The 20006-nt window shown below is 38.2% G+C and overlaps 1 protein-coding gene and 1 pseudogene across 16 annotated transcripts in view; one reads left to right on the forward strand and one right to left on the reverse strand.

Moving 5' to 3' along the window:
• The window catches only part of DCAF6 (DDB1 and CUL4 associated factor 6), a 141737-nt gene that overhangs the window by 92655 nt on the left and 29076 nt on the right, over positions 1-20006 (reverse strand). For all 15 annotated transcript variants that reach the window (XM_032291479.1, XM_032291472.1, XM_032291476.1 and 12 more), the window contains one exon: positions 10352-10537. Coding sequence is in view for 6 of the 15 variants with exons in the window: in XM_032291472.1 (XP_032147363.1) it covers positions 10352-10537 (186 nt within the window). In the remaining 9 variants the exon portion in view is untranslated. The remainder of the gene's footprint in view (positions 1-10351; positions 10538-20006) is intronic.
• Positions 12078-13482, forward strand: LOC116560192 (annotated as a pseudogene). Its single transcript, XR_004272844.1, has 2 exons — positions 12078-12090; positions 12944-13482. The product of XR_004272844.1 is annotated as a 40S ribosomal protein S24 pseudogene (transcript).

Here is a 20006-nt window from a genome sequence, read left to right on the forward strand (position 1 = left end):
TGCTTTAGTAGAGACGGGGTTTCACCATGTTGACCAGGATGGTCTCGATCTCTTGACCTTGTGATCCACCCGCCTCGGCCTCCCAAAGTGCTGGGATTACAGGCTTGAGCCACCGCGCCCGGCCTACCAACATCATTTTTCACAGAATTAGAAAAAACTATTCTAAAATTCATATGTAACCAAAAAAAAAAAAAAAAAGCCCAAACAGCCAAAGCAATCTTAAGCAAAAAGAACAAAGACATAGCCAAAAGAACTCTGGGAAAAAAAAAAAAAAAAAAGAACAAAGACAGAGGTATCACATTACTTGACTTCAAACCATACTTTAAGGCTACAGTAACCAAAACAGCATAGTACTGGTACAAAAACAGACACACAGACCAATGAAGCAGAATAGAGAACCCAGAAATTAAGCCACACACCTACAGCCATCTGATCTTTGCCAACAAAAATAAGCAATGGGGAAAGGACTCCCTATTAAATAAATGGTGCTGGGATCACTGGCCAGCCATATGTAGAAGAACAAAACTAGACTCCTACATTTCACTATATATAAAAATTAACTCAAGATGGATTCCAGATTTAAATGTAAGACCTCAAACTATAAGAATCCTAAAAGAAAACAGAGGAAACACCATTCTGGACGTTGGCCTTGAGAAAGAAATTATGACTAAGTCCTCAAAAGCCATTGCAACAAAAATAAAAATAGACAAGTAGGACCTATTTAAACTAAAAAGCTCTCCACAGCAAAAAAAAAAAACTTCAACAAAGTAAACAGACAACCTAAAGAATGAAATAAAACATTTGCAAACTATGCATCCAACAAACGTCTAATATCCCGAATCTACAAAGAACTTACAAAATTAAGCAAAAACCAAATAACCCCCTTAAAAAATGAGAAAAAGACATGAACAGACACTTCTCCAGAGACAAACAAGCAGCCCACAAACACAAAAAAAAGTGCCACATCAACTAACATCAGAGAAATGCCAATCAAAACCACAATGTGATAACATCCCATGAGAGTCAGAATGGCCTATTACCAAAAAGTCCAAAAACAAAAGTTGCTGATAAGGCTACAGAGAAAAAGGAATGCTTACATACATTTAGCAAAAATGTAAATTAGTTTAGCCACTATGGAAAGCAATTTGGAGATTTCTCCAAGAACTTAGAATAACCATTCAATCCAGTAATCCCAATCCTGAGTATACATCCAAAAGAAAACAAATTGTTCTAACATAGGCAAAAACATCCAGGGCATAGGCATAGGCAAGGACTTCATGACTAAAACACCAAAAGCAATGGCAACAAAAGCCAAGATAGACAAGTGGGATCTAATTAAAATTCAGAGCTTCTGCACAGCAAAAGAAACCATCATTAAAGCCAACCAGCAACCAACAGAATGGGAAAAAAATTTTGCAGTCTACCCACCTGACAAAGGGCTAATATCCAGAATCTACAAATAACTAAAACAGACAAACAAGAAAAAAACAAACCACATTCAAAAGCGGGTGAAGGATATGAACAGACACTTTTCAAAAGAAGACATATATAAGGCCAACAAACATATGAAAAAATGCTCATCACTGGTCATTAGAGAAATGCAAATCAAAACCACATTGAGATACCATCTCACACCAGTGAGAATGGCGATCATCAAAAAATCTGGAGACAACAGAGGCTGGAGAGGATGTGGAAAAATAGGAACACTCTTATACAGTTGGTGGGAGTGTAAATTAGTTCAACCTTTGTGGAAGACAGTGTGGCGCTTCCTCAAGGACCTAGAAATAGATACTTGAAGGATCTAGAAATAGATCCATTTGACCCAGCAATCCCATTACTGGGTATATACCCAAAGAACTATAAATCGTTCTACTATAAAGACACATGCACACGTATGTTCACTGCAGCCCTGTGTACAACAGCAAAGACCTGGAACCAACCCAAATGTCCATCAATGATAGACTGAACAAAGAAAATGTGGCACATATACACCATGGAATACTACGCAGCCATAAAAAAACAATGAGTTCATTTCCTTTGTAGGGACTTGGATGAATCTGGAAACCACCATTCTCAGCAAACTGACACAAGAACAGGAAACCAAACACCACATGTTCTCACTCATAGGCAGGTGTTGAACAATGAGAACACATGGACTCAGGGAGAGGAGCACCACACACTGGGGGCAGTTGGTGGGGGGGCTAGGGGAGGGACAGAGGGGGACGGGGAAGGTGGGGAGGGATAAAATGGGAGAAATGCCGGATATAGTCAAAGGGGGAAAAGAGGCAGCAAACCACCTGATTATGTATACACCTATGCCAACAACCCTGCATGACCTGCACATGTACCTCAGAACCTAAAGTAAAATTTAAAAAAAAAAAAAAAATTGTTCTGCAAAAAAGACACATGCACTTGCATGTTCATCACAGCACTATTCACAATAACAAAGACATGGAATCAACCTATGTGCCCACTAATGGTGGACTGAATGAAGCAAATGTGGTACATATATATGGAACACTATGCAGCCACAAAATGAACAATGAAATCACGTCCTTTGCAGCAACAAAGATGTAGCTGGAGGCCATTATCCCAAGCACTATCCTATGCAAAATTAACACAGGAACAGAAAACCAAATATAACATATTCTCACTTATAAGTAGCAACTACACATTGGGTACTTGTGAACATAAAAATGACAACAACAGACACTGTGAACTAGTAGAGTGGAGAGGCAGGAAGGGAAGGAAGGGGTAAAAAAACTAACTACCAGGCACTACGCTCAGTACCTGGGTAATGAGATCATTTGTACCCTAAACCTCAGCATCATGCAATATACCTAGGAAACAAACTTGTGCATGTACCCCTTGAATCTAAAATAGAAGTTGAGGGAAAAATGAATGCATAAAGTAAGAAAAAAGCTATTGGAAAACTAGTTATCTACATCCAAAAGAATGAAGTTGGGCCCTTACCTTACATATGCAAAAATTAATTCAAAATGGATTAAAGATCTAAACATAAGATCTGAAAGTACAAAATGCCTAGAAGAAAACACAGGGGAGGCCCGGAGCAGTGGCTCATGCCTGTAATCCCAACACTTTGGGAGGCTGAGCCGGGCAGATTGCCTGAGCTCAGGAGTTCGAGACCAGCCTGGGCAACACAGTGAAACCCCATCTCTACTAAAATACAAAAAAAATTACCCGGGCGTGCTGGCATGTGCCTGTAATCCCAGCTACTCATGAGGTTGAGACAGGAGAATCGCTTGAACCTGGGAGGCAGAGGTTGCGGTGAGCTGAGATTGTGCCACTGCAATCCAGCCTAGGCAACAGGGCAAGACTCTGTCTCGAGAGAAAGAAAGAAAGAAAGAGAAAGAGAGAGAGAGAGAGAAAGAGTAGAGAGAGAGAAAGAAAGAAAGAGAGAGAGAAAGAAAAGGGAGAGGAGAGGAGAGGAGAGGAGAGAATAGGAGAGGAGAGGAAAGGAGGAAAGGAGGAAAGGAAGGAAGGAAAGAAGGAAGGAAACATGGGGGAGAAGCTTCATGACACTGGATTTCACAATGATTTCTTAGATATAATGACAAAATCACAGTTAACAAAGCAGTAACAGACAAATGGAACTACATCTAACTTAACATGTTAAAAAGGCAATCTATGAAATGGGTGAAAATATTTGTGAACCATGTATCTGACAAAAAGTTAATATTCAGGATATATAATGAAATTCTATTTTAACAACAAAAAATAATGCAGTTAAAAAATAGACAAAGGGCCGGGCGCAGTGGCTCACGCCTGTAATCCTAGCACTTTGGAAGGCCGAGGTGAGTGGATGACCTGAAGTCAGGAGTTCAAGACCTGGCCAACATGGCGAAACCCCATCTCTACTAAAAATACAAAAATTAGCTGGGTATGGTTGAGCCAAGATCGAGCCACTGCACTCCAGCCTCAGCAACAGAGCCAGGCTCCAACTCAGATTAAAAAAAAAAAAAAAAAAAAGCAAAGGAGATTTCTCCCAAGATACACATATGGCCAAGAAACATATGAAAAGAAGCTCAACTTTATTAATATTTGGGGAAATGCAAATCACAACCACAGTAAGATAAAACATCAAGCCCAATGGAATACCCACTAAGAAAAAGAGTAAGTGTTGGCAAGGAAATGGAGAAACTGGCACCCTTACACATAGCTAGCAGGCATGTAAAACAGTGGAGCTGCTATGGAAAATAGTATGGAGGGTCCTCAAAAACTTAAAAATGTAATTACCACATGATCCAGCAATCTCTATTTCTGGGTACAGATACAAAACAACTGGAAACGGGATCTCTAAGAGATATTTGCACACCCATGTTCACTGCGGCATTATTCACAATAGCCAAGGAGTGAAGCAATCTAAATAACCATCACTAGATTTATTATTTATTTATTTATTTGACAGAGTCTTGCTCTGTCGCCAGGCTGGAGCACAGTGCACAATCTCAGCTCACTGCAACCTCCAACTCCCAGGTTCAAGCAATTCTGCCTCAGCCTCCTGAGTAGCTGGGGTTACAGGTATGCGCCACCACACCCAGCTTATTTTTGCATTTTTAGTACAGACAGGGTTTCACCATGTTGGCCAGGATGGTCTCGATCTCTTGATCTCAGAATCCACCCGCCTTGGCCTCCCAAAGTGTTGGGATTACAGGCGTGAGCCACTGCACCTGGCCTATTTATTTATTTTGAGACAGAGTCTCGCTTTGTCACCCAGGCTGGAGTGCAGTGGCATGATCTTGGCTTACTGCATCCTCCACCTCTCGGGTTCAAGTGGTTCTCCTGCCTCAGCCTCCAGGTGTAGTGACAGGCACCTGCCACTACACCTGGCTAATTTTTGTAGTTTTAATAGAGTGGGGGTTTCATCATATTGTCCAGGATAGTCTTGAACTTCTAACCTCAAGTGATCTGCCGACCTTGGCCTCCCAAAGTGCTGAGATCACAGGCATGAACCACTGCACCGAGCCCAGATAAATGAATAAAGAAAATGTGGTATATACATACAATGGAATATTCTTCTGCCTTAAAAAGGAAATAAATTTGGACACATGCTACAATATGATCATGCTAAGTGAAATAAGTCAATCATCAAAATCAAATACGGCATGATTACAATTATATGAGGTATCTAAAACAGTCAAATTCTTTTTTTTTTTATTTTTGGGACAGAGTCTCACACTGTCACCTGGGCTGGAGTGCAACAACATGATCTCGGCTCTCTGTAACCTCTGCCTCCTGGGTTCAAGCAACTCTCTTGCCTCAGCCTCCTGAGTAGCTGGGATTACAGGTGCCTGCCACCACACCCAACTAATTTTTTGTATTTTAGTAAAGATGGGTTTCACTATGTTGGCCAGGCTGGTCTCGAACTCCTGATCTCATGATCTGCCCACCTCAGCCTCCCAAAGTGCTGGGATTATTGCTGTGAGCCACCTTACCTGGCCTAAAATAGTCAAATTCTTAGAAACAGAAAGTAGAATGATGGCTGCCAGGGACTAGGATAAGGAAGAAAGGGGGGCTGTTGATAGATGCAGGGTATCAGTTTTGAAAAAAAAAAAATCTATACTGATTAAAGTATGTATATGTATTTGGCAAAAAATATCTTGGGTAAATGGGTCCATCATGTTAAAATGGCCTGTCTTTTGTTTGTGTGCTGCTTTGGATTTTTATTTAGTCTTCTAAAAGATAAATTATGTTGGCCAGGCACAGTGGCTTACACCTGTAATCCCAACACTTTGAGAGGCCAAGATGGGTGAATCACGAGGCCAAGAGTTCAAGACCAGCCTGGCCAACATGATAAAGCCCCATCTCTACTAAAAATACAAAACTTAGCTGGGCATGGTGGCAGGTGCCTGTAATCCCAGCTACTCGGGAGGCTGAGGCAGGAGAATCACTTGAACCTAGAAGGTGGAGGTTGCAGTGAGCCAAGGCCTCGCCATCGCACTCCAGCCTGGGTGACAGAGCAAGACTCTGTCTCAAATAAATAAATAAATAAATAAATAAAGGTTAACACAAAAAATTTCATATGGGGTTAAAAAAAAAAAGTTGACTCAAGTAAGTCATACTATAACAAAAGTCAAATCCAGATAGATTATAGATCTAAACGCTAACGACAAAATAATGAAATTTATGAAAGAAAGTAGAAGAATATCTTCATAATATTAAGATAGGAAAAGACTATTCTTAATCAGGATGCAAAGGTACTAATCATAAAGGAACAGAGCAATGTATTAGACAACATTAAACACTTTTCTTCATCAAAAGAGATCATTTTAGGCTGAAATCCCAGCACTTTTAGAGGTCAAGGCAGGAGGATTGCTTGAGCCCAGGAGTTCTAAACAAGCCCAGGCAAGATGGCAAGGCCCCATCTCTACAAAAATAATAATAATAATTAATAATAATAATAATAATAATAATTTACCCAGGTGCGGTAATGCATGCCTGTAGTCCCAGCTATTTGACAGGCAAGAGCATCCCTTGAACCCAGGAGTTTGAGGCAGCAGGGAGCTATAATAATGCCACTGCTCTCCACCCTGGATGAGAAATTAAGACCCAACTCTCAAACAAAACTGCCCCCAACCATTTAGAGAGTGAAAATACAACCACAGAATAGGAAGATAGGCTCATGTGCAGAAGATACATATATTAAAAAAAAAAACAACTCCTATAAATCAATAGCAACAACAAAGTAAGACAAACAACCCAACAGAAAAAAATAGACAAGAGATTTGATTACACATTTCACAAGAGTACATCCAAATAACCAAAAAACTTGAAGAGATGCTCAATCTCAGCAATCTCAGCACGGAAAGGCAAATGGAAACCAACTAAGATGATACTATACATCTACCAAAGTGGAGATTAAAATACTAATGGCAAAAATGAGAAGCAAGAGGACCTCTTAGATGCTGTTGGAGGGAATGTAAGTCATTACTACACCTTGGAAAAGTATTTGGCATTATCTCTAAAATAACCAAATACATATTCTATGACCCAGCAATTTTACCACTAAGTATACATCCAAACAAATGTATGAATTTGTGTACTGAAAGATATGTAAAAGAATGCTCTCCAAACTTCCATCAGCATATGAGATAAATCAATTATGGTATATTCATATAATGGAACACTATACAGCAATAAAAATGGGCAAATTATAGTTGCACAAAACATGGATGAATTTCACAAATGAGATAAAATTTTACTCAGCAAAAGAAGCCACATACACAAACAACAGCAAAGACACAAAAAGCCACAATGTTTCCATTTATATAACATCCAAAAACAGAAAAACAAGGATATTAGAAAAATAGAAAAATCCAGAGTGTTAGAACTCAGGATAAAGGGAGCTTTTGAAATATTTAATGTGGTAGGTGGTAGTTTCATGAATAGATTTGCTTTGTGATAATTCACTAAGCCATATACTTAGGATTTATGTACTCTTCCTATATGTTTTGTACTTCAGTTTTAAAATTTTTAAATAATGGATGGAATAAGGTCTGATAAGCAGGTCTGATATGGCTAACAGAATTTCCCCCAACTATAAAAAAATTGAGAGAATAATGAAGTAGTAAACCAAAGACCTACTAAAATTTCCTACATTTTTCAAGATGCCAATTGCTCACATCAAGAACATCAATAAATCCCAAGTATAAAAAATAAAACCAATCCACCTCAAGATACACTACTATGATATAAAATAAGAAAAAAAATCCAGGAAAAAAAAAATTAAAACTATTCAAGGAAAAGAAACAGGTTACCTAAAGAAGAACCACAATTAGACTGATAACTAACTTTGTAACTTCAACAATGGAAGTCAGAATACAATGGAAATCATCTGAAATACTATCAAATAAAGTCCATACCCAGCAAAACTATCTTTGAAGAACTGGCATTGAAAACAAAAAAAGACATTTTTCACAAAGGAAAGAAAAAGGAAGAAAGGAAAGAATGAATGAAGGAAAGAAAAGGAAACTGAAATTGTTTTCTATCAACAAACTCTCATTTAAAGAAAAAACTGTGGGCTGGGCGTGGTGGCTCACACCTGTAATTCTAGCACTTTGGGAGGCCGAGGTGGGCAGATCAACTGAGGTCAGGGGTTCAAGACCAGCCTGACTAACATGAAGAAACCCCACCTCTACAAAAAAAATATATATATATAAAATTACCCAGCCATGGCAGCACGTATCTGTAACCCCAGCTACTCGGGAAGCTGAGACAAGAGAATTGCTTGAACCCAGGAGGCAGAAGTTGCAGTGAGCCAAGACTGCGCCTTTGCACTTCAGCCTGGACAACAAGAGCAAAACTCTATCTCAAAAACAAAAACAAAAACACTGCTAAACGGTGTACCTTAGGTACAAAATGATGCCACATGGAAAATCTATGATGGGAAGAAGGAGTGGTAAGCCAAAGGTATTAGTACATATGCAGGTAAATCACAAACACCAACAGTAAAACAATGATAATATCTAATTCATGAGAAAAAATAAGACATAACTAAATCCTGAGCAATATAATCATATAAAATTGAACCAGGTATGTTTTAAGTTCCTTTATTCAGGAGATGGGTAGAAATATTTACTGATATTTAGCATTATTAAATATTCTTATGAAAGTAGCTGCAGTAACCTCCAGAATAACAGATATGAATGTCCATCTTACAAGCAAGAAACAAAAACACAATGGGCAAAAAGTAAAATGCTCAAGTAATGCAAAAGGTAGATTTTATTTTAATTTTTTATTTTTGAGACAAGAGTCTCACTCTGTCACCCGGGTTGTAGTACAGTGGAGCAATCTTGGCTCATTGCAACCTCTGCCTCCAGGGTTGTTCAAGCAACTCTCAAGCCTCAGCCTCCCAAGTAGCTGGGATTACAGGTCTGTGCCACTACGCCCAGCTGACTTTTGTATTTTTAGTAGAGACAGGGTTTCACCATGTTGGCCAGGCTGGTCTTGAATTCCTGGCCTCAAGTGATCTGCCCGCCTCAGCCTCCCAAAGTGCTGGGATTACAGGTGTAAGCCACCACATCTGGACTGAAAAGGTAGACTTTCAAAAAAAGAGGAGAGTTAATAAAGATTGGAAATTTTTTTTTTAAAAAAGAAAAAACATAGAATAGGGGATAGAAATAAATCCAAATATATCAGTACTCACAATAAATATAAATTCGCTACTCACAAAAATTAAAAGTAAAGCATTTTTTAAACCCCCACTCTTAAAAAAAAAATGTAAATTCGCAAATCTCCAGTAAAACCCTGAAACTGTGAAACTGGTTAAGAAAACAAAATCTAGTTATATATTACTCATATAAGTACACACAAAAACATGAGGAAATAAAAGTACTGGAATTCAAATGATGGCAAAAATATACCAGTTTAACACAAAAAATGGGAAACCTTGATCAATAATTTGATACAAAAAAATAGCATGCAAATATTTCAAAAGAGTGCTCTGTAGACTGGTCCAGTGGCTCACATCTGTAACCTTAGCACCGAGAAAGGCCAAAGCAGAAGGACTGTATGAGCTCAGGAGTTGGAGAACAGCCCCAGCAACATAGTGAAACCCTGTCTCCACAAAAAAACAAACAAACAAACAAAAAAAATTAAATTAGCTGGGCATGGCGGCACATCCCTGTAGTCCCAGCTACCCAGGAGGCTGGGAAGAGTGCTTGAGCCTGGCAGGTTGAGGCTGCAGTGGGCCATGGTCATGCCCACTGCACTCCAGCATGAGTGACAGAGTGTGACTTTATCTCATAAATAAAATAAAAGAGCACTCAGTTGTGTAAGCATTTTTTCTAACCAAATAAAGCACGATAATTGAGACTTAAATTTATTCTACTTTATTTAATTCAGCTCAGGTCTTAAACTCATTAATAACCTTTAGGAATCTGATTCTTTTGTCTATTGTACTAGAGTCCCTTCTACCCTACAAAAATTTGATAAGCATGTTAGCAATGACTTTACACAAGCCAGCGATTAAGTGTTTAAAAGGACAAAGCCTAGTACAGGGTCATGCAGCACAATAACAGAAGCATCTTTAAAGGTAAACATCTGTTTGCTTACAGCATGGTTGCTCAAGCAATTACAAACTCATCTGACAGTACTATTACTTGCATCTTACTTCTTTACTTTACCCACAAGCCTATAAAGATATATTTTCTCAAATTCTTTGCTGACACCTAGATATTGTCAACAACTTATATACATGAAATGTGCATACACACACATCTGTATATGTACACACATGCATCTACACACATGCATCTACACACGCATGTACACTTAATTAAAAATATACACTCTTATCTATATATATCATATAATCACAATAATACCATACCTCATAGGTAGTTCCATAATGGCACGTAAATTGGCATTGTCTGTTGGTTTCTGCATCTTGCTCAACATTGGTATAAAATATTACTCCATCTCCAGAGCAGGATACAATCTGTTTATCATTTGTGCAAGGTAAGAACTTTGCACTAAATATGTTTGCTCGGTGCCCTGAACGAATTGTTGTCAAAACCTAAAACACAGAGAGAAAGTGGTTAATGGTAACTTACTATTTCCTAGAAATATTCATTTTTAATATAATCATAGTCAGTAATATAGTCTCATTAACATTCTCATCTCAGTGAAAGATTATCACTAGATTGCAAGCTATTATAATTTTAAAAAAAATCAGAATCCCATATATTTTCTTTTTGTTCCCTGTGAGATGTGAATAAGGTGGAGTACCATCAATAGGAACAGTGTCATGAAAATAAAATATGCCTATTTCCATTTATTTAGTTTATATGACTCACTCATAAAATCTCAATAAATAAGAAAGAACTACTTTGACTGACTTTTGAAATTTACTGTACGCTAAATGATTAAGTTATTCCTTTTCATCATGACAAAATAACAATAAATGAAATTTTAATGATTTTCATAAAATCAAAGTAATTAAATAGTACAAATAAGACACAGCAGAAGTCCCTACATCCAAATAATAATATTTAAAAGACCATAATTACTGTGACACTAATAAAGTTTAAAATTAATATTTTAATATTTACATAATTTATTGAAGATAAAAGACTAATTTTCCTAGTGTTTTAAAGTTGATAGAAAAAACAACGGACAAGACCTGATTTTCTTTTTAATGGGCAAGGCACCCGAGCAGACAGTACATATGCAGATGTACAAATGACCCTTAAAAATAGTAAAAAAACATATATATACTCAACTTGGATCATTGATAAGGGAAATGCAAATTGAAATTATACTGAGATATCAATTCTCACTTAACAGATTGGCAAAAATTCAAGAGCTTGACAACAGACTCTACAAACAAGACTATGCAGAAACAGGTTTTTAAATACTGCTGTCAGGAACGCTAAATGGTGTAATACCAGTGGAGGGGAATTTAGCAGTAATATCTCACAAAACTACATATGTGCTTACCCTTTGATTAGGCGAATCTATTTCTAGGAATTTACTCCAAAGATATGCCTCCAACAACACACAAAAAAAATATGTAGAAGGTTATTTACTGAGTTATTTATAATAGCAAAACACAGGAGACTGGTTGAATAAACTACAGCATATCCCCATAAAAGACAGATATACAATAGAGTACAAGGTGAGTGGGGAATATCTGTTGTGCTTTCGTAAAGAGCTAAGAAAAAAGAGAAGTATGTCAAAACATGAATACTAAGTTGGCTTGAAAGGTTCATGGAACAAATTTAGGACAGTTTGAGTGAATAACATCAGTGATAGATTATAAAACACTGAATAAAAAAATTTAAGGTGGTAGGGACAGATGAAATCCTCTTATTTACTGAAAAATGTCAATTAATAAAGGTAGGAGAAATGACAATTTAAAAATCACTGTTTTGTGGCCACATTATAACAACCAATTCAAACAGATATCATCAATTAATATAAAAAAACCACTATGGGAAAAACTGTTAGGAAACACAATATTCAGTCTCAACATATCACTTCACAGATAGCTTGTTAGTTACAAAAGGTAACCCAAAATAGAGGGATCAAACAACAACTCCAATAAGAAAATAAACTATATAACATCATGTACCACAATATCACCTGGAGAGAATTCTTACCAAAGATGTTTAATCTGAATCTACTCATGAATAAATAATCAGACAAATCCAAATGGAGCAACATTCTATAAAATAACTAGCCTGACATGTCAATGTCATGAAACACAGAGAGTAATTAATGTACAGCCTTTAAACAAAATAGATACCATGGTCTTTAACCCTATCAGAGATTTAGGGTGGTTTAACAAGTAGCCAACTACACACAAGTCACTACATACAGCCATTAGTTAAGTGGTTTGTTAAAGTCATTGGCTTTGGCTGTGCATTAGTAACATTCAGCAGACATCACTCTTAACAATTTATGATTTACCTCCACTTAACAGGTTTATCTATAATTTAAGTAACAAGAGCAGGAGCCTCACTGCTTCATTAGTCACTCATAAATTGAAATGCATTCATTTATTAAATAAACCAATTAAGATTTAGTGAGTAAAACATTGGGAGGTGTTCCTTTTGAACAAATCTCTAGATTTCAGATGCCCACCTCAAAACATCCTCTCCTCTTCCAGTGTTCTCCATCTCAATGGCATCAGTATCCATCTATACAGTTAATCAAGTCAAAACTAATGAATCCTTTAGATTTTTCTTTCCCTTGTGTGCTATATCAAATCCACCAGCAAGGCCATGCCAAAATACATCCCAAATTACTTCTGACCAGCTCCATGCCGTTATGTGTCTGAGCCATCATTCCCTCTTACCTGGATTATTTCAATGCCTCCTATCTCCTACTTCCAATCTAGTTCAAACTCTACGCTCCAAAAGCAGCCAGAGCTATCTTTTTAAAATATAAATCTTATCAGTACATGTTTAAAACCCTCCAGTGGCTTTTCCTCCCTGGTTGTGTAAGGATAGGCCGCCATCATGAACGACACAGTAACTATCCGCACTAGAAAGTTCATGACCAACCAACTGCTTCAGAGGAAAGAAATGGTCATTGATGCCCTTCACCCTGGGAAGGCAACAGTGCCTAAGACAGAAATTCAAGAAAAACTAGCCAAAATGTACAAGACCACACTAGATGTCATCTTTGTATTTGGATTCAGAACTCATTTTGGTGGTGGCAAGACAACTGGCTTTGGCATGATTTATGATTCCCTGGATTATGCAAAGAAAAATGAACCCAAACATAGACTTGCAAGACATGGCCTGTATGAGAAGAAAAAGACCTCAAGAAAGCAACGAAAGGAACGCAAGAACAGAATGAAGAAAGTCAGGGGACTGCAAAGGCTAATGTTGGTGCTGGCAAAAAGTGAGCTGGAGATTGGATCACAGCCGAAGGAGTAAAGGTGCTGCAATGATGTTATCTATGGCCGTTGTGGATTTTTCACAAGAAGCTTAATAAACTAAAAACTTTCGTGTGAAAAAAACAAAAAACAAAAAAAACCCTCCAGTGACTATGAAAATTACACTAAAATGTAAACTCCTTAATAAGCCTATCTGATTCCTGCCTATCATTTGAGCTTCATTTTGTACCACTCTCTAATTTATTAATGAATAATTGTTTAAAGAATGATTACTTGTGTATGTATATACAGTTAGTAATTTCAATGAAGGTTGGAATTTGTTTTTTAATTGTTGAAACCAAATCCGGGTACATATGATACTACAGATAAAATAGCAATGAGGCTGATAAAAAAATATTTGTCTGCACTTGGGAAGTCACAATTTTTTTTTTTTATTATTGAGACAGAGTCTTGCTGTTGTTGCCCAGGCTGGAGTGCAGTGGCACAAACTCGGCTCACTGCAACCTCCACCTCCCGGGTTCAAGCGATTCTCCTGCCTCAGGCTCCCAAGTCTGGGATTACTGGTGCCTGTCACCAGGCCCAGCTAATTTTTGTATTTCTAGTAGAGACGGGGTTTCACCATGTTGGCCAGGCTGGTCTAAAACTCCTGACCTTGTGATCTGCCCACCTGGGCCTCCCAAAGTATTGGGATTACAGGTGTTAGCCACCACGCCCAGCTAGGAAGTTATAATCATTGATAGCTAGGCCGGGCCTGGTGGCTCATGCCTTGTAATCTCAGCACTTTGGGAGGCCAAGGAGGGCGGATCACCTGAAGTCAGGAGTCAAGACCAGCCTGGCCAACATTGCAAAAGCCCATCTCCACTAAAAATACGAAACTTAGCTGGACATGGTGGTGCATGCCTGTATTCTCTACTTGGGAGGCTGAGGCAGGAGAATCACTTGAACCCAGGAAGTGGGGGTTGCAGTGAGCTGAGAATGCACCACTGCACTCCAGCCTGGGTGACAGGGCAAGGCTCCGTTTCAAAAGTAATAATAATAATAATAATTTCTTTTATTGCTATCTTCTTAGTTGTGCTTTCCTTGCTTGGATCAATGCATTATGGTATCTGAAAATACCCTAAGGATAATGCCCTAGAGAGGTATAATTGCCAGAGTAACTTAATCTGAGATGGAAATAACATATTGATAACTGCAATGATTACTAAATGTTAAGGTGGTGTAGTTGTAACATCTATCACTCTGCTGATTACTAGGTTATTTTGATTAAATAGCTGGCCAAGTTGGAATCTCTTTCCTTCTTTATTATGTCACATACAACACTCCCAAAACCTGAAGTTCAGTCCAAAAGTATCCAGATAGTAGAGGATAGTTTTTTAATACTTTGTTAAAAATCTCCCCCTTCAAACCTGACCCATAACCTTGTCTGAAGTATCAACTGCACAAATTTATACACTTCTTTTACTAAGATTTACTGGGCTCCAACTATACAACAGGTAAATAAATAATTTGTTAAGTGTTGAGGATACAAAAAGAAAAAGGAAATTGTCATTATCTCAAATAAGTCGTAGTCTGAGCACAACATGAAAACAAATATAATACAATGTAATAATACAGTTATCCATAAGACAAAAACACAGAGGAAGGAATAGCTACATGTGTCTAGGAAAGCGAGAGAAATATCACAAAAAACAGGTAAGACTTGAAAGATGAGTTTTACATTCACTAAGTAGATGGGAGATACCTGAGAAAGCAGGTCATCTCACAAAGAAAGAAGAGTATAAGCAAAAGCATACAGTAATGAAAACATTTTAAACTCTGGGAACTACAGATAGCTGGTTGAGGCCAAATCAAGAAAAATCATGTATACACTATACACTTGGGATTTATTTTACAAAAGATATTGCAAAACCATCTGTGGGCTAACTTCCTTCTCTTTCACCTATGCCATAATGGGGTACCCTAATGCAACTCCCCAATAAATGATGGGGAGTTTCTATGCTATATATAATTAAAATATAATTGCACTAATAAGGAATATCTCCAGTCTCTTAAATCTATAAAAAAATAATATTTCAAAACCCTTATTTGCAATAAATTTATTAACCCACAAAATCATAGGATCTAAAAATTATCCAGCTATATAAACAGGTAATACTTGACTCATGATCAAAAAGCTTTTTTTCCTATATAATGAATCATTAGTGTTAAAAAAAAAGCCCTATCAAGGCTTATTAATTATATATATATATATATATATATATATATCTCACACACACACACACACACACACACACACACATACACACACACAAATATATGTTAGATTAGATACCAGTTCTTGCTTTGTCATCCAGACTTGAAGTGCAGTGGTGGAATCCCAGCTCACTGCAGCCTTGAACTCCTAGGCTCAAGTGATCTTCCTGCCACTGCCACCCAAGCAATGGGGACTACAGGCATGTGCCACCACATGCAGCTAATTTTTAAAATTTTTTGTAGAGACAGAGTCTCATTACATTTCCCAGGCTGGTCTTTAACTCCTGGCCTTAAGCAATCTTCTCACCTTAGGCCTCCTAATTAAAACCCAGATTATAAGTGTGAGCCATATGCTTGGCCTATGATTATAATCTTTAAGAAGAAAATCTAGCCGGGCGCGGTGGCTCACGCCTGTAATCCCAGCACTTTGGGAGGCCGAGGCGGGTGGATCACGAGGTCAACAGATCGAGACCATCCTGGTCAACATGGTGAAACCCCGTCTCTACTAAAACTACAAAAAATTAGCTGGGCATGGTGGCGCGTGCCTGTAGTCCCAGCTACTCAGCTACTCAGGAGGCTGAGGCAGGAGAATTGCCTGAACCCAGGAGGCGGAGGTTGCGATGAGCCGAGATCGCGCCATTCCACCCGAGCCAAGAAAAAAAAACCAAAACCCCAACCCAAAAAAAAAAAAAAAAAAAAAAAAAAAGAAGAAAATCTGACTAATCATTTCTCAAGCTGGAAATGAGAAATAGTCACTTTTTCAAATATACATATTCTTTTTTTTTTTTTTTTTTTTGAGATGGAGTCTCACTGTGTTGCCAGGCTGGAATGTAGCAGTGTGATCTCAGCTCACTACAACCTCTGCCTCCCTGGTTCAAGTGATTCTCCTGCCTCAGCCTCCCGAGTAGCTGGGATTACAGGTGGCTGCCACTGTGCCCAGCTAATTTTTATATTTTTAGTACAGACAGGGTTTCACCGTGTTGGCCAGGATGGTCTCAATCTCCTGACCTCGTGATCCACCCACCTCGGCCTCCCAACGTGCTGGGATTACAAGGTGTGAGCCACTGCACCTGGCCCAAATATACATATTCTATAGGAAATCATACATCAAAGGGATTATCATTGCTTTAAAAATAAGCAATTAAAGGAGAAACAGGTCTTTTAACAATCATTCTTTTGGTACCCAAGTGATTATTTTGTATAATGTAAGAGTTAAAATCCTTAATAGTGATCATCAAAAAACATTCTACATATACATTATTCCAGGAAATTTTCTTTATTATAAGAAAATGGGGCTGGGCGTGATGGCTCACGCCTGTAATCCCAACACTTTGGGAAGCCAAGACAGGTGGATCACTTGAGCTGGTCAACATAATGAAACCCCATCTCTACAAAATATACAAAAACTAGCTGGGTATGGTGGCACACACTTGTAGTCTCAGCTACTCAGAAGGCTGAGGCAGGAGAATCTCTTGAATCTGTGAGGCAGAGTTTCCAGTGGGCTAAGACTGCACCACTGCACTCCAGCCTGAGAGCAAGACTTTGTCTCAAAAAAGAATAATAAAAAAGAAAAGGAAGGCTGGGGCGCAGTGGCTCACACCTGTAATCCCAGCACTTTGGGAGGCCGAGGTGGGTGGAATACAAGGTCAGGAGTTTGAGACCAGCCTGACCAACATGGTGAAACCCCAACTCTACTAAAAATAAAAAAATTAGCTGGCCGTGGTGGCATGTGCCTGTAACATCAGCTATTCGGGAGGCTGCGGCAGGAGAATCGCTTGAACAAGGGAGGCAGAGGATGCAGTGAGCCAAGATCGCACCACTGCACTCCAGCCTGGGCAACACAGCAAAACTGTCTCAAAAAAAAAGAAAAAGAGAAAGAAAAAGAAAAGGGTTATCCTAGTAATTACTGACCTCAGAGAATTAAGAATTGAATACATCAAGCTTTTTTTGCTAAGCCACAGCAATTAAGTAAAACTGAAATAAAACTATGACCTATTAAAGACAGCCTCGATATGAACTTCTTTTTAGGCTGATAGATGATACACACTTATTTAAATATCTTATTGTTTAAATGTGGAAAAACAAGAAATACACAAACAATTTATTCTGTAAGACTGAAAATTTTAAATAAGACTTTGGACTGCCAATACCATGTTTTCACTGACATAAAAACAGTTGTGCCAGGTGCGGTGGCCCACGCCTGCAATCCCAGCACTCTGGTAGGCCCAGGCAGCCAGATCACGAGGTCAGGAGTTCAAGATCACCCTGACCAGCATAGTGAAACTCTGTCTCTACTAAAAATGCTAAAATTAGCTGTGTGTGGGGGCAATCGCCTATAGTCCCAGCTACTCGGGAAGCTGAAGCAGGAGAATTGCTTGAACCTGGGAGGCAGAGGTTACAGGGAGCTGAGACCACGTCATTGCATTCCAGCCTGGGTGACAGAGTGAGACTACATCTAAAAAAAAAAAAAATTACTTGTATACTTCCTCTATATATGAACTCAGAAGCTATGAGCCTATGAAAATCAGAACATAATCCTAATTGAAACGCAGTATGTTATCCCAGCTTACTAAACTGTAGTCATGAAGCATTTCACTAGAACCTAGCCAATGTTTGTAAACTGTTAAAAATCCAGTTTCTTAAACTACATAGCTGAAGATTAGATTCTGTAAGCTTAAAAGAATAAATCATAACCTGTAAGATCCAGCCTCAAACAGCCAGCCAGGCCCATTCATACATCACTATATAACCTAAATTAACAAACAAAAATATTTTAAAACACTTTTAGAAAAAAAATAAAATATTAATATTAGAAACAAATATAAAATATTAATATTATAATAAATATTAATTTAATATTAATATTAAAGTTAATATTAATATGAAATATTAATATTAACTTCAGACATTATGACTCTCTTAATATATGAAGAAAAAGGCTAAGGAAAGTTTAAATAACTTGATCAGAATGGTACAAACCCAACATATAAATCTATATATGTCATTATAGTAATCATAACGTAACTCAAAAATTTTCATAGAACTGTTCTTCATTCAAAGACCTAAATATTAATGAAGTAAATTTCACATTGCAATAATACCAAAAAGCAGATAGAGGTAAGATTATTGTGCCACTTACCAAATTATTTCCTCTCAGTTCCTAATTTATCCTTCACTTTTATACACTATGCAATGGAGCTGAGTCCTTTAAATATTTTTCCTTTGCCAGTAGCATAATGTTAAGCTTTGTCAGTAAAAAGCACTGAAAGGATAATGCAGGAAAAAGGAGTTTGCATCCTATCTCTAATGGGCTCCCTTCAGCAGACTCCTGCAACCATGTACAGGTTCTCCTGTGCTAAGGTCTTCCATTGTGGGCAGTTTCCCCAGCACCATAGCACCAGAGTCCTGCAATCAGCTTCACCAGGGCCCACCTACTGAATGAACAGTGCAACACCCAGCAGCTTCTCCTGCCTCATCATTACCTCCATTCCCAGACATTTTGTAGCATACTACCTCTGATGAGACAGCTCTCCTTAAAAAGTCTTTCTCAATGCCCTAGAGAGAGGTATTCCAGCAAGTTCCAGAGGGGAATTCCCAACAAATTCCACTAGCATGGCATCAGAGACTTCTTTGCCATCCAGTGAGCCATGACACCCTCTTCAATAAGGTCTAAATCTCAGCAGTGGGTGGGGGGAGGGTCTCTTCCTTTGGGTGGTTTGTCTCAGTCCCAGGGTTAGCAGCAGTTCATATTATCTGTATTTCTGTATTTTATAGAGTCTTCTTTACTTTTTAGTAGCCAAGCCTTTATTACTCCAATCTCCTGGTATACATAGTAATTCTATTACACTTTCCCTATTGAAATTACTGTGTGGTTTCTCTGACTAGACCATGACTGATAGAATCAACAGTACACAGTTGCTACTACCGCAAAAGATAAAAGTTGTTTTAAAGCTAGAGTACATTTTTGGAATTAGTATTAAAAGAATAGATGTTAAAAGACTTAAGATATAGAAAATTTGGGCCAGGTGTGGTGGCTGAAGACTGTAATCCCAGAACTTTGGGAGGCTAAGACAGGCGGATCACTTGAGGTCAGGAGTTCAAGACCAGCCTGGCCAATCTGGTAAAATCCTGTCTCTGCCAAAAATACAAAAATTAGCTGGGCATGGTGGCGCACGCTTTTTATCCCAGCTTCTTGGGAGGCTGACACAGGAGAATTGCTTGAGCCCAGGAGGCGGAGGTTGCAGTGAGCAGAGATCGCACAACTGCACTCCAGCCTGGGTGACAGAGTGAGACCCTGCTGGAAAAAAAAAAAAAAGGAAATTTAAGACAAGAAAAATGTATCATTTGAATTGGGAGGCAGCTAGGAAATATACATATTCCTGTACTT

This window comes from Sapajus apella, unplaced genomic scaffold (genome assembly GCF_009761245.1).
Source record: "Sapajus apella isolate SASKATOON/1434 unplaced genomic scaffold, GSC_monkey_1.0 scaffold25, whole genome shotgun sequence".
NCBI lineage: Eukaryota > Metazoa > Chordata > Mammalia > Primates > Cebidae > Sapajus > Sapajus apella.